Below are 13,221 nucleotides of genomic sequence, written 5' to 3'. Positions count from 1 at the left end.
AGGTAAATTTTTATTACGAGAATCTTTGCCGTATACCATTCGCAAAACTTAGGTATATTAACAAGTTCACGTAAAGACTACCCGTTTATAGCTCTACCACAAATAGATCGAAATTTAAAATATAGCTTTTTGTCAAATTACCTTGCAAGTTAAGTCATAAATGACCTCAACAGCTTATGAATTGGTTTACCCACCCATGTATCCTGAGGGTGGGCGGTGGCCTCTCTTTAACATAGGATGGTAAATAGTATATCTAACTATAGGAAATCACATGGGCTCAACAGTTTTTATATTAGTTTGCCCACCCGGGTCTCCTGATGGTGGGCGGCATACACCCTTTCACTTAGGGTGGCAATTTATATATCCAACGATAAGAAATCACAAAGCCTCAAAAGCTTTGTATTAGTTTGCCTACCTGTGTCTACTAAGGGTGTATGGCTTTGCCCATTCGAATACACTGATGTGGAACTAATATTACGGCCTGGGCCGACTTGTTCCCCTTGTGATAATTACCGTTGTACCCACCTCCCCCTTTTTCTCATGTTATAATTACCGTTGTCCCCACCTCCCCCTTTTTCTCATAACTACCGTTGTACCCACCTCCCCCTTTTCCCCATGGATGTGATATTTACCGTGGTACCCCTTTCCCCATAGTAGAACCACCCCAGTAAGGCCCTTCCTCCCCCTTTTTCCCATGTGATAATTACCGGGGTACCGCCAGTAAGGGTGTATTGCGGGTTGGGACAGACACGGCCCAACTCTCAGGGGTGACAGATTTTGAAAAAATAGATAGACGAACCACCTCAGTAACGATCAAAGACTATATATACGCTTCGCTTACTAGACAGGCGTGTTCTATGGCTCAACTTGCATACCGATTGTGGCTCCATCTCGACGCTGGTCAAAATTTGCCGCTAGCTTGAGCTGTGTTACTAGTGGCGCCTCTAGTCGCGGGTCAAAATATTACCCCAGCTTTTACAGTGCTACAGAGGTGTTAACAGGTTTTTCCTATGAACACGCCTGTCTAGAAAGCGAAGCGTATATATAGTCTTTGGTAACGATGCCAAAGGCAGTCTCGGTTTCCCTCTGTTCCGCGAGCCACTTTTACCTCGCCGGCCCACCTTCGCCTTCCTTACTGACTAACCAAAAGCGCAAAATATATAGTCGAACCACCTCAGTAACGAAGCCAAAGGCAGTCTCGCTTTCCCTGTTTTCCGCGGGTCGCTTTTTCCCCGCCGGCCCGCCTTCGCCTTCCTTACTGACTAACCAAAAGCTCGAACGACGACGACGACGACGACGACGAAGTGGTTTTTATAATATAGACTTTTGGGACCGAATTAAAATTTCCCGCCAAGAATACGAGTGAAATTGGTGACCTTGACTCGGCGAGTGACGAAAAGCGAGAGTGAGAAAGAGGGAAGATTTTTAATTAGTTCCACCAAAAGTAAATAGGGGGAGTTGTCTGGCACTTGGGTCCAACCGCACGACGTCTTATTTGAGGGGTAAAATTTTTGGGCTTCGGAAATGACTTCCCCCCGCCTCTTTACAGGGACACAAAGGTATCGGTTGTACTCCGCCACGATGAAAAATAGTTCTCTATAAAATACGTGAATATTAAACTTTTGGTTTCGATAATTTGTTTAATTTAGTTCCTAAAGAAAGGAGATATATGATAGAAACTAAAATGCGACATTTTAAAAATAATAACACGACTTTTGAAAAGAAATAAACCGTAACTAGAATAACGCTCACTTCAATCGTGGAGAGCGTGGCGCCATCTAAGAGCAGAGATCGGGACTAATTGGTAAATCTACGATGTTAAGGCCTAACAATTTGCAAGTTTAACTGAAATAATAGCTATAGCTACGAGCTTTTTTTGTTTATTTTACAATTGATATAGTTATTATTAATTAAAATCAACCGTTATCGAAGGAAATAATGGTCAGCATTTGACAGAGAGACTATTTGAAATAGCGAGGCGGTGACATGGTTGCCAGGGAATAAAATTCAAACTTTTCATCTTGAGCGCGGACCGGAATACCACCAACGCAACAATGCACTACTTCGCGAGTAATGTGCTATCCTTATTGGTTAGAAATATCACGTGATCACTAGCTCTTTAAAAAGGGTGTCAAGCATGGTGGAAGGTAAAATCTGAAGGCATTGATAGACTTTCTCCCCCTATTTACTTTTGGTTCCACCTAGGAGCAACAAACACAAGGAGAACGCAGCTAGCCTTTAAACACGCTAACGAAGGGTTGTGTACGAATTTCATTGGACGAGCGTCACGAGCCTTTACGCTGAACGTTTTACGGGCGTGGGGGGGAGACAATTTCTGAATTTTCCCCTTCCGACGGCAGCAGGCGCTAAAGCGTCTAGCCAATGAAAAATGTACACAAGAAAATCCACGGGCTGCGTTCTCCTAGTGTGGGGTCCGTGGTGGGGTGTTGTGTTTGTTGCTCCTAGGTTCCACTCCCACTCTTGAGTGAAAGTGAAACTCTAAATATCACTAGCGATTTTACCCATGTCTGAAGGTCAAACAAAACGTTTGGTGAGACTGAGCCCGAGACCTTGGTGTGCAGCTATGTTCCCAATTTAATGGTCACATCTATATTTTATTATTATTTTGATTTGTCTGACTTGATCTCCATAAACATCTGTGTCAAATGACATACTTTGTATTCGAAAAAAATTTATTTAACATTCTTCACTTTTATAATTTCAATTGAATAAATTAATACGTATTTTAGATATACATAGATATATACAGGGGTATTTTTTTTTATATAAATTTATACGAATCACTACCTAATTGTTACAATCGTTAAATGTAATAGTATAAACGTTTAAGCCAAAAAAAATTAAAAATTGTGAAGATTTCATTGCATTTACACTACACAATGCATATTAAAATTAACGAAAGCTTTTACGGGGATACTGGTATTGCACGTACACAACCAAATTAAATTGGAAGTTCAAACTTGACATTTATAGATGCGGATTTCGCTAAACCAACAATCGTGGAAAGCCTTACAACCTGCATGAAAAAGAGCATTACAAACAGAAAACCAACTTTTTAACTAATCATTAAAATCAAAAATTGCCTTGCAAATATTTGAAAGAAAATACAAACCATATTAGCAGCTTCATCTAGATTATCGCAAGCAAGAATCCTCAATTTGCTCGTGGCAATAAGCGCCTTTGCATCTTCGACTTGGGTACCTAAATATGAGGAAATTATTAATAACAAATTCAAGTTTAAGCAGAAGTAAATGAACCGAAATTATTGGAATTGACCTGAAAACTGGGAGGCATTTTCTTTATGAAAATCTAGTTAAAACGAAGCTAATGTACAGCCTCATTTACTCCCACGATAAATTGTACTATAAAATTGTTGGTATTATACTCCCTAGTAAACTCTGTATATCATTCTGTGATTTTTAAGCGTGCGCTCTAAAAATAATGTGAAAAATCATGAGCGCGCATTTTGAAAAATTATGTAAAGACTTTATCCATTGAAATGTAACTTAAGCCTAACAATGGGTAACATCAGTACAGTGCTTAGCTGTTTTCTCAGTAGGTGGCGATAATAAAACTTAGGCTCGATAGCCACTTGGAGCGTGAAATTTTCAAGAATGCTTTAAACTATGGTCTCCAACATGGCCAATATAGCGGACTGATATCTTTGGTTCATTTACTTAAGTCATTTATAAATTTTCAGTAACTAATAAATACCTTGAAGTCGTACTACAATTGGAATTTTAAGGTCCAACGTTTCTGCTGCCATTATTATGCCTTCAGCGATTACGTCGCATCTCATTATGCCTCCAAAAATATTGACAAGAATGGCTTGAACCTTTGGTGATGAAGTAATCAACTTAAAAGCAGCGGTAACCTGCTCAGCTGACGCTCCACCGCCAACATCTAAAAAGTTTGCTGGGCTTCCACCATGAAGTTTAATGATATCCATAGTTGCCATTGCAAGTCCAGCACCATTAACTATTATAAAATTAATATAATATAGCTTTATAGGCCATTCGCAAAGTTACATAAGACAGTAAAAGCGTTATTAAATGTAAAAGTCGCTTATATGACACATATCATACATTACATACTGGAACGTAAATTATAAATTATTTTAATTTTAAGTCGCTATTTAAGACTTTATAATTTGTGTGAGCAGTATGATAAGCTTTCTAGAGTTTAAATGGTCCTAATTTTCAATGTAATTTAATAATTTAACAGATTATGGTGATCCAATAAAAAAAACATTTTATCATTATTATTGAAGGTTTGTGGGTGAAATTTATTGCAATTCCTGAGAACCTAAAACTTCATTAAAAATCCACCCCCTTTTTACTTATAGTGCGAAGGTGAAACTAAATGGGGCACGAAAATCAGCAGCATCCAATGGAAAATTAAAATGGATTAAAGATTTTATCAGTTACCCTTTAAGTTTTACCCACAAACCAACAGAATGGAAACCAAACAATTTAGTTACAACCACAAGTCTAACTTTATTATGATTTATTACCCCTTATTTTAATGTTTTACAATTTTATAGGTCTTTCTATAAAGTAATGAGACCTTGCTTAAATGTTGCTCTTACATCACCGTCTCTTACTTTTTTAAGTTTACGAGCGTGCGCTTCAGTCGCCAGAGGAATATAGGTTTTTCTAGCGCATGTACAAATCTCGCATGCGAAGAATACACTAATAAAGCTGTGCCTTGTGAAACATATATTAATGAAATTACACGTTGTCATATGTCTATCAATAAAAACCATTGAAAGATGAATACTCATATCTTAATGAGCAACTGGTATTTGTTAATTAATTGAAGGAGGGTTTTCCATTAGTTATTCCTAAACTTGTTTTTATGTTGCTCTTACTTCACGATGTCATAGTTTCATTAGAATAGTTTTAACACACGGTTTGCATGCACACGTGAAAACACAAGGTTTCTCGCAACAATAAGCGCGCTCATAATATTACCAAAGATTAAGTTGTGACATAGTAGCTACATTCAAACAAGAAGGCCCCGCTAATTTATAAAAACACCTATGGATTCTTAAGTTACGAAGGGTAGATGGGGTCTCAAAAAAATCTATATATTGCGTTAAGTAATTCGTTATTAGCCCCTTAATAAAATTAAAAGCTTACCAAGGCACCCAATATCTCCATCCAAATGGATGTAATTTAGATTATATTGGCTTGCTTCTTTTTCCCTTGGATCTTGTTGAGTCCAATCTCTAAGGTCAAACAAATCCTTTTGACGGAAGCTCGCATTATCATCAAAGCGACATTTGGCATCTAGACAATAAACTAAGAAAGAAAACTCATTGGCTGCATTCAATAACTCTAAAAATGCACAGAGCTGAGCTCAACGGTCAGCGGTTTTCTATTGAACGTGTTTGTTGACTTCCGGTTTTGACGTCACTTTGCCCTTCTGTTGAGCAACAAAATCATCGGCTGTAAGAGCAGGTTTTTCCGTTGCTCAATGGTCAAGTGACGTCGCAACACGGAGTAAGGCTAGCTGCAGACGATATTTTACAACAAGCATAAAAAGCACACGGCCTCAACAAAAATATTTTAGCGGATACTTCGTTGAGAGTTACTGAACTCAGCCATTATAATGCATGGTTATGTAGGGTGTCTCGCAGATATAATACCTTTTCCAGAAGCATCTTCTACCATAGGATTAATTTCGATCATGGTTGCGTCTTTCTTAGTGAACACTTCGTAAAGCTTTTTCATTGTATCAATTGCCTCGGGAATATTTGATTTTTGAAAACCAAGGCGTTCAGCAATTCTTTGCCCTTGTGCATCATCAACTCCGGTATTTATATTTATGGGTTCAGTAATGATTGCATCGGGAGTTTCTTTGGCTACTTCTTCTATATTAACACCTCCTTGCGAGCTGGCAATAATAACAGGACCCTGCAAAATGGAAATGATGAACAGATTTCCTTAACATTATTAAATAATCAAATTTAAACAATAACATACACTATATTCCCTTTCCATCATGATTGCAAAATAATATTCCCGCCTCGGATAAAGGCGTTCTGTAATCATAACAGCATTGCATATCCTTCCCTCTGTTCCAGTTTGTTTAGTGTGAAGATTAAATCCAATCATTTGTTTTGCAATCTGCATAACTTCTTCAGGACTTGAATAATATTTTTGAGTAAATATATTTACATTTTTTTCATGTATAAAGGTAAAAATGTGTAAAATTTTTCTCAAAATACATACGAGAACACAATTTTCACTCCTCCTTTCAATCCACTATCAAAATGACCTTTTCCTCTACCCCCAGCTAAGACTTGTGCCTTAATAACGTAGTCAGTTGTAGCTATAAAATGTTTGTTTATATAGTTTCACAAGCGCAAAATTTTGCTATTTCACTATTTAGATGGGCTTACTATTATACCTGAAAATTATTATGAGTAATATTTACAGTAAATTACATAACTAAATGTTTCCTAATTATTTAAACCTACACCCACGAAGGTTTACTAATACTACTTACTAAGTTTCGTAGCAACATCTTTTGCTTCTTGTGGACTATATGCAACTCCAAACTTTGGTACGTTAATCCCCGCTTCTGAAAGTATTTTGATACCAACATGTTCGTGAACGTTAAGATTTCGACGTGGTTGAACACTTGCAAGAGCATTGTTAACCTGGAAATCATTTACTTGATAAGATTTTTATTTACATCATTTGCAAATCTTACTCTTGTTATCATATTATTTTTTTACTTTAAGAGATCCGGAAAGTATCCTTTCCGCGCCTTTTAGGCTTTTATGCAAGAAAGATGCCATATCTCAACGAGAAAGTTTAATTTTCTGCAAGTCTGTAAAATATTACTGGTCTAGAAGGAAATGAAAGTGACCTCTACAGCAACCCGTCCTCTGACCACACAATCAAGCAGACGACAGCATTAGCGACACCACGGCCAACTTTGATCTCTCGCGCTACAGCGGCCATCTCATTCGTTGACGTTTCTGTGTTAACCATTTAGTACGGGTAAAAGAGGGTAGATCACCGGCAAAATTCGTCCCAACTTGCAATGTGGCCTAAAAATTCTATTTTGATGTCTACTTTGAGGATCCGATGAGTCCGCAGCGATGCGGGGTAATTGCGTTCAGTCTCTCGCTTTTCCCCTCTACTTGCTTATCTCCTTTTCCTTTTCTAGTTGTACCCTTCCTCCTTCCTGGAAGGAGCCAATGTCACGCCTATTCATAAAAATGGTTCCCGTTCCCTCACCCAAAACTTTCGTCCTATTAGTGTATTAAACCAGGTACCTAAATTACCGGAATACCTTGTCTTTGATCAGCTTAGTCTTTTTCTTCACTCCACCAACTTCTTTGCTAATGCTCAACATGGTTTTCTCCCGAAGCGCTCTTGCCTATCTAATCTCATTTCCGCTACTAATCACTGGTAATTTGGCTTGATCAGGGCTTTAGCGTCGATGTGATTTTTCTCGACTTCGCTAAAGCCTTTGATTCCCTCCCCCACGCTGCCATCCTCTCTGCTCTGCGTGATGCTGGAGTTTGTGGCGATGCGCTTGCTTGGATCACAAACTATCTATCCAACCGCCGACAACGCGTTGTGATTCATGGTGAGGAGTCAGATTGGTCGGCTATTCACTCGGGGGTTCCCCAGGGCTCAATTCTGGGACCCCTGCTTTTTAATGTACTAATAAACTCTCTCCCTCAAGCTGTTCGCGAGGCTTTCGTTGTCCTTTTCGCTGACGACACTAAATTGTATATGTGTATTAAAACTTCCGCTGATTGCCTCAAACTGCAATCAGATATTGATGCTGTTGTCTCTTGGGCTACCTCCAAGGGTCTCTCCTTCAATACTGACAAATGCTCCGTTTTAAACCTTGGTAAATCTAACCCAAATATTGTCTACAGCATTAATGGTGCCCCAATTAAAACCACGCTCTCAGAGCGTGATCTTGGTGTAATGGTTGATCCCTCGTTGCGTTTTTCTAATCAAGTTAACAAAGTGTCTAAAAAAATTCGTTCTACCACTGGTGTAATCCGTCGTAACCTACTCTTTCGCTCCCCCAAACCTATCCAGACTCTCTATAACTCCCTGGTACTTCCCCACTTGGATTTCTGCTCCCCAGTCTGAAACCCCACCTTCAATCAGACATACTTGCCCTCCAGAAAGCCCAAAATTATTTTACTAAACTCTCCCACAAAATTTCTCGTCTCCCTGCCACCACTCGCCTGCGTTTGCTTCGTATCGACCCTGTTCACCTGCGTCATCGTATTAACAATCTCTGCTTGCTCCACGACTTTTTCTACAACAACTTATTGCTAAACTTTTCTGATTTATTTTCCGTTAACCTCACTCGTACCCGCGGTCACACCCTAAAGCTAGCCAAGCCTAGAGTCTCTTCCTCTCAACGACAAAATCATTTTTCTTGTGGGGTCATAAATGATTGGAACTCTTTACCCAATGATATCGTATCAATACCTAATAGACACACATTTCGCCGCCAAGTCTCTGACCATTTACGTAAAATATTCACCCCCTAAATTTGTTATATGAATTTTAATCTAGTCTATACAATTTGCTCCTATAATCTCTAATATTAAATGTGTTTTCCTATGTTTTTCATTACATTTTGTCCTTAGTCAATGCTTCATAATTGAAATGTTTATAACTTTTTTTTAACTATTTCCATAAAAGTTCTCCCCTAAATTTGTTATATGGTTTAAATTTAGTATATTTTCTCTTTATACTAGCTTATTCTTAATCGCACAATTTACCATTACTATTTAATTGTTATATTCATTGCTTCTCATTTGAATTAATTATAACTTTTTTTTCTCGTTATTGTTTTTTTTTTCCACCTTTACTCTGTAATCTGTTTTTGATGCTCAACAAGAAGCCCTACTGGTGGCTTATTGAGGAGGGGGCAGTTGCCCCCTAAATTTGCTTTCACCAAATTGAGCCGTGTTTGGTGTTGTTCCCGATGGTACATTTCACCCTGGGTCGAATGCGACCAACCACATACCCGTAGGATGAACCGTTTCTGAGGTATGGCCGAATTTGTACTGAATCACGTGTTTTTTTCTCTAATATGAAAAAAAAAATCCCCAAATGTAAAATTTAGCAATCCGGTCAAGTTGGGTATCGTTTCTGTAGTATGTTTTAACGTTGAGTCGAATGAGATACGCCGCGGATCGCTGGGACTAATAGTTTCGGAGGTATGACCAAAGGTACACTAAACAAAGGTTTTTTTTCGGAATTTCACTAAATGTTGAAAGGGTATATCAACCATTTGGCCAGGACCAACCACACATATTTCGTTATAGCTCGGAAACGATTCATCCTACGGAATTGCGGCTGGTCTCATTCGATTCGGCACAAAATAATACGTAAGATCCCCCCCCCCCCCCCAAAAACTGTGTTGTCCACCTTGCATCGCTGCGGACTCATCGGATCCTCAAAGTAGACATCAAAATAGAATTTTTAGGCCACATTGCAAGTTGGGACGAATTTTGCCGCTGGAGAGCTCTTTTTGGGCCTCTTTTACCCGTACTAATTCATAACCCTCTAATACGTATATCTGCGTACCATCAAAATTCCTTAATCTAATAGCGTCTGCTCATACGTTACCTATCTATAAGTTTTCGACAACAACCGAATGAAGGCGTAACTTTCGGTAGCAAATAGTTACACGGCGGAAATCTAGCGTTATTCAATTTGACCACCTTTCATCCTTCCCGCTGAAGGAGATTTTATTGACATCTGGAAACGTGAAAATTGGTGTTTTCACTTGTGAAGTTCTGACAACAGGAAATTTCACCGAAATTGGACTATTTGCTTTCAATATATATTAAATTTCATACTTTCTGTGCAGGGCCTTTTTTTTTAAGATGCTGACATGGAAATCTTCTGAATTTCTGGGAGGTAAAATACTATGATAACTTACTCCTTCGATCCTGAAATTTTCATCGAAATCCATTCGGTTTTTACAGATTATTGTAGAAGCCTTGAGTATCGTAATAAAATTGTTACTTGTGGTCATATTTATTTCTTACACCGACCATGTGACACTCTTTCACACTGATCACCCAGCCCGTATGTTTCGCTACGAAATATATGCGACGATAGTATCATTGGCTAATGTACATAATTAAAAATTTTTGTACTGAAGTCATTCTCACTTGTACTAAGAAAATAGTATAACAAAACACACCTGCGCTTCTAGAAGGTCCCCCAAAATCGTATGAGACCATCAGCTATCCATACTTTGACCTAGGACGCGTTATGGTTTCCTGATGAGGCCATAGCGTTAAACGTTTGGATACGTAACTGTCATCTACTGTAGTTCGTTTATCCAATATTGAAAAATTGTTACTATCAAAATGCTTAACAATCAAATACACTAAAGTAATAAATCTTATCTAATCTTCCACTTTCTTAAGACCAAGGGGATTAACTATAAAAGTCACCAGAGGTTTATAACAACTCCCGACCAAAAATACAAATCTCATGTTACTTTTACCCGAGGGGCTGATCACTCCGAGTAATCGGTGTACAGAGCCGTACCTTTGAATGGGATTACGCGTAATCTTTGAAGTCCCTGCCTTTGGCAGTGGTAATCTTAGCGTAATCCGGTGTACAGCTTTTCTAAGAGTGGTTAGCCCCTCGCTTTTACCACTGCAAATAGTTTTCTGATCATTTCCTACGAAAGGAAATATTGTCTAGAAATAGAAACTGTAGCTTCTACGAGGCCCTAATACAATTTCGTCGATTAACAGCTAGTGTTTTCATGTTATAAATGTCAAGTTCAATCATTTTGGAAGGTCGTTGCTACATTTGTTCTACGCCGGGATTCAAACCTACGCCACTCCATTAGATACACGTTTCCGCTTCGACTACAATGCGCAATGGGATATGTTACTAATGTATCGAAACAAGGCCATTTCTTTTAGAGCCCTCGTATGTGGCCAATTTAACTTTGAACCTCTGATTTTATAGTTAAAGCTGAAGACCGCAACTCTGTTGGTAATTTTTACCCGTCAAATATTGCACTTTCATCCTACCATCTAGTATGGGATTCTTATATATTTCCGACTAGGCTAAGCTCATAAAATGACCGGATATTAGTTGACCTAACGTATCGCGAGATTAAATTTCTACTTCTCTATTTTGCACCAACTGTCATTTACGGACCATATGTACCAAGGGTTGCCAACTGGGCTGATCCCTGACGTTTTTGGTCAGGTATTCTCGGCTAAATATAACCCTAGAAAGTGCGGCCCCTAACCCCCTTGTTACACCACGGTCACGTGCCCATATTATCAAAGGTTGCCAAGTTCATCATCTTCATATTAAACCATTTATTTAGTCTTAAAACAATACATGTAAAATATATTTCGAAATTACATAAAAATGAGATTTAAAGAGCTAATAGCCAACAACAGTAACGGCAAATTAAGCTGACGAGAAATTAGATGAAATTTATAGTTAGGACAGAATTATTGAGACAAAATGTTCGTAGTCAACACGACCTTCGCCATTAGAATCCGCAGCCCTGATCATCTCCTCAACTTCTTCGTCGGACAGTTTTTCGCCCAGATTGGTCATCAAATGCCGGAGCTCAACCGAGCTGATGTACCCCTTGCCCTCCTTGTCGAAAACTCTGAACGCTTCGCGGATTTCTTCCTCGGTGTGGCTCGCATCGCTTTTATGTTCGGCCATCATGACGACGAAATCGGACAGGCCAACAGAAACTCCGCGGTCGCCAACTACTCGCTTGATTAGGGCTTCAACCTCCGCGTCAGTCGGGTTTCCGCCGAGGGACCTCATGACAGTCCCGATTTCCTTGGTCGGAATGGCGCCATCGCGGTCCTTGTCGAAGAACGAGAAAGCTTCTCTAATGGAGTTAATATAATCTTCAGTAAGGTGTTCGACCATAGTAAATACAGTTTAAAATCGGACAAAGGCTTAGCATGAACCGATATTCCCAATGACGAAAATAATGACAAATTAAAAACATGCCATACGTATATATACCGAGGGGGGTTTGTTTATTGTTGACCATTTCTCTATTGTGGTTTGAATTGTTTTTTAGATTGTATATTTAAGTCTCATACTTATATTATTAAATTATGACACCTCTAAAAAACATCTTGATATCATTTCCTTCTTTAGAATATTTGCTTGTATTATTTTTTCCGATTTATTATTTTGTTTTAGAACTTGAGGTGAAGTACAGTGCGCATTTATCTACCTTTGCCTATTAAACAAAGTCCAAAATTGGTCACCAATTTATTCACAGGATATATAATGCTCGTTGGAACCCGCTTTGTTACACTTGCTGTTCTACTTCAGTTAAGTAGGCCTTCTAATTCCAGTTTTGACGTATATTTATAAATGTAAGTAATAGTTCACTTTATTACTGTATGATTTTAATTATATCTTTTATCTCTTGCAATTTAAGTTGCATAATGGTGTACTGTCACTCAATTGCGGTATTTGTCACGTTATTGTACGTAGTATATCCTTCAAAAGCGCAGTTTTCAGCCTTCACCGCAATTAATGGTGTCGTCAATAAGCCCAACATCGGCTTCACGACGCTGGTCACGTCTTCGGATTCCAATCTCATTCGAAATGTCGGAGCCTTCCGGGCGTCAAGGTCTGGTCTCTACTTCTTCTCATTCAGCGCCTTGTCCGCGGAGAACGTCGGTTTTCGCATTTCGTTGAGGAAGAACAGGCAGCAAGTGGTCAGCGGTTTCGCGGACAGCCAAGGCTTCAACACCGCTACCATGTCTTGCGTCGTTCAGTTGAACCCGGGTGACCTGTTCTATCCTTACCTCGAGGAAGGTGCCTTGTACGAATCCAGACAGCAAGACCGCAGCTACACGACCTTCACGGGCTTCGAGCTCAACCTTGGAGGTGCTGGTTGGGGAGGTCCAGATCCACGAGACCCCACGAATTTCTTCAGTGGATTCGATGGTAGATCGGCAGCAAGGTCCGATCAAGTCAAAGTTGCCAACGATACTGTCATCGAGAACCTGCCGAATGCTGATCCCGAGGACAATATTCTCCAGCTAGTCCAGCAAGAAGCCAAGAAAGGTCGTTAATACGAATTAATGTTATAAGTTAATTGAATCCCCGTTTTTAAAGGTCATTTGTAAATGTCATCAGTTCATTTTGTGGTTTTAATATAATAAAGGTAATC

At 39.1% G+C, this 13,221-nt stretch overlaps 1 protein-coding gene and 1 pseudogene across 1 annotated transcript; both read right to left on the bottom strand.

Annotated features, from left to right (window-relative positions):
* Window positions 1–2,712: 2,712 nt before the first annotated feature.
* Window positions 2,713–6,991, bottom strand: ScsbetaA (Succinyl-coenzyme A synthetase beta subunit, ADP-forming). The gene is made up of 9 exons (XM_090168065.1): window positions 6,767–6,991; window positions 6,535–6,688; window positions 6,258–6,357; window positions 6,009–6,171; window positions 5,672–5,939; window positions 5,163–5,324; window positions 3,736–3,999; window positions 3,134–3,222; window positions 2,713–3,037 (listed from the first exon to the last, which is right to left on the bottom strand). Exons 1-9 carry the CDS (start codon window positions 6,827–6,829, stop codon window positions 2,963–2,965), a joined length of 1,338 nt encoding a protein of 445 aa, XP_090024191.1. The 5' UTR covers window positions 6,830–6,991; the 3' UTR covers window positions 2,713–2,962.
* A 4,402-nt stretch (window positions 6,992–11,393) lies between these two features.
* On the bottom strand, window positions 11,394–12,042 carry LOC149951470 (neo-calmodulin pseudogene; annotated as a pseudogene).
* Window positions 12,043–13,221: the final 1,179 nt, after the last annotated feature.

The sequence above is a fragment of the Leiobunum rupestre genome, chromosome 3 (genome assembly GCF_980474605.1).
Source record: "Leiobunum rupestre chromosome 3, qqLeiRupe1.1.hap1, whole genome shotgun sequence".
NCBI lineage: Eukaryota > Metazoa > Arthropoda > Arachnida > Opiliones > Sclerosomatidae > Leiobunum > Leiobunum rupestre.
Note: the sequence above shows the minus strand (reverse complement) of the source record. Positions and strands in the feature narration are given on the sequence as shown.

Excerpts from the sequence above, each read along its gene's own strand:
- ScsbetaA (XM_090168065.1), bottom strand. The coding sequence starts at position 6,829 with ATGGCATCTTTCTTGCATAAAAGCCTAAAAGGCGCGGAAAGGATACTT. Across the intron at positions 5,940-6,008 it reads TGATGGAAAGGGAATATAGT|GGTCCTGTTATTATTGCCAG; the intron begins GTATGTTATTGT and ends TCCATTTTGCAG. Across the intron at positions 5,325-5,671 it reads AGAAGATGCTTCTGGAAAAG|TTTATTGTCTAGATGCCAAA; the intron begins GTATTATATCTG and ends TTTCTTTCTTAG.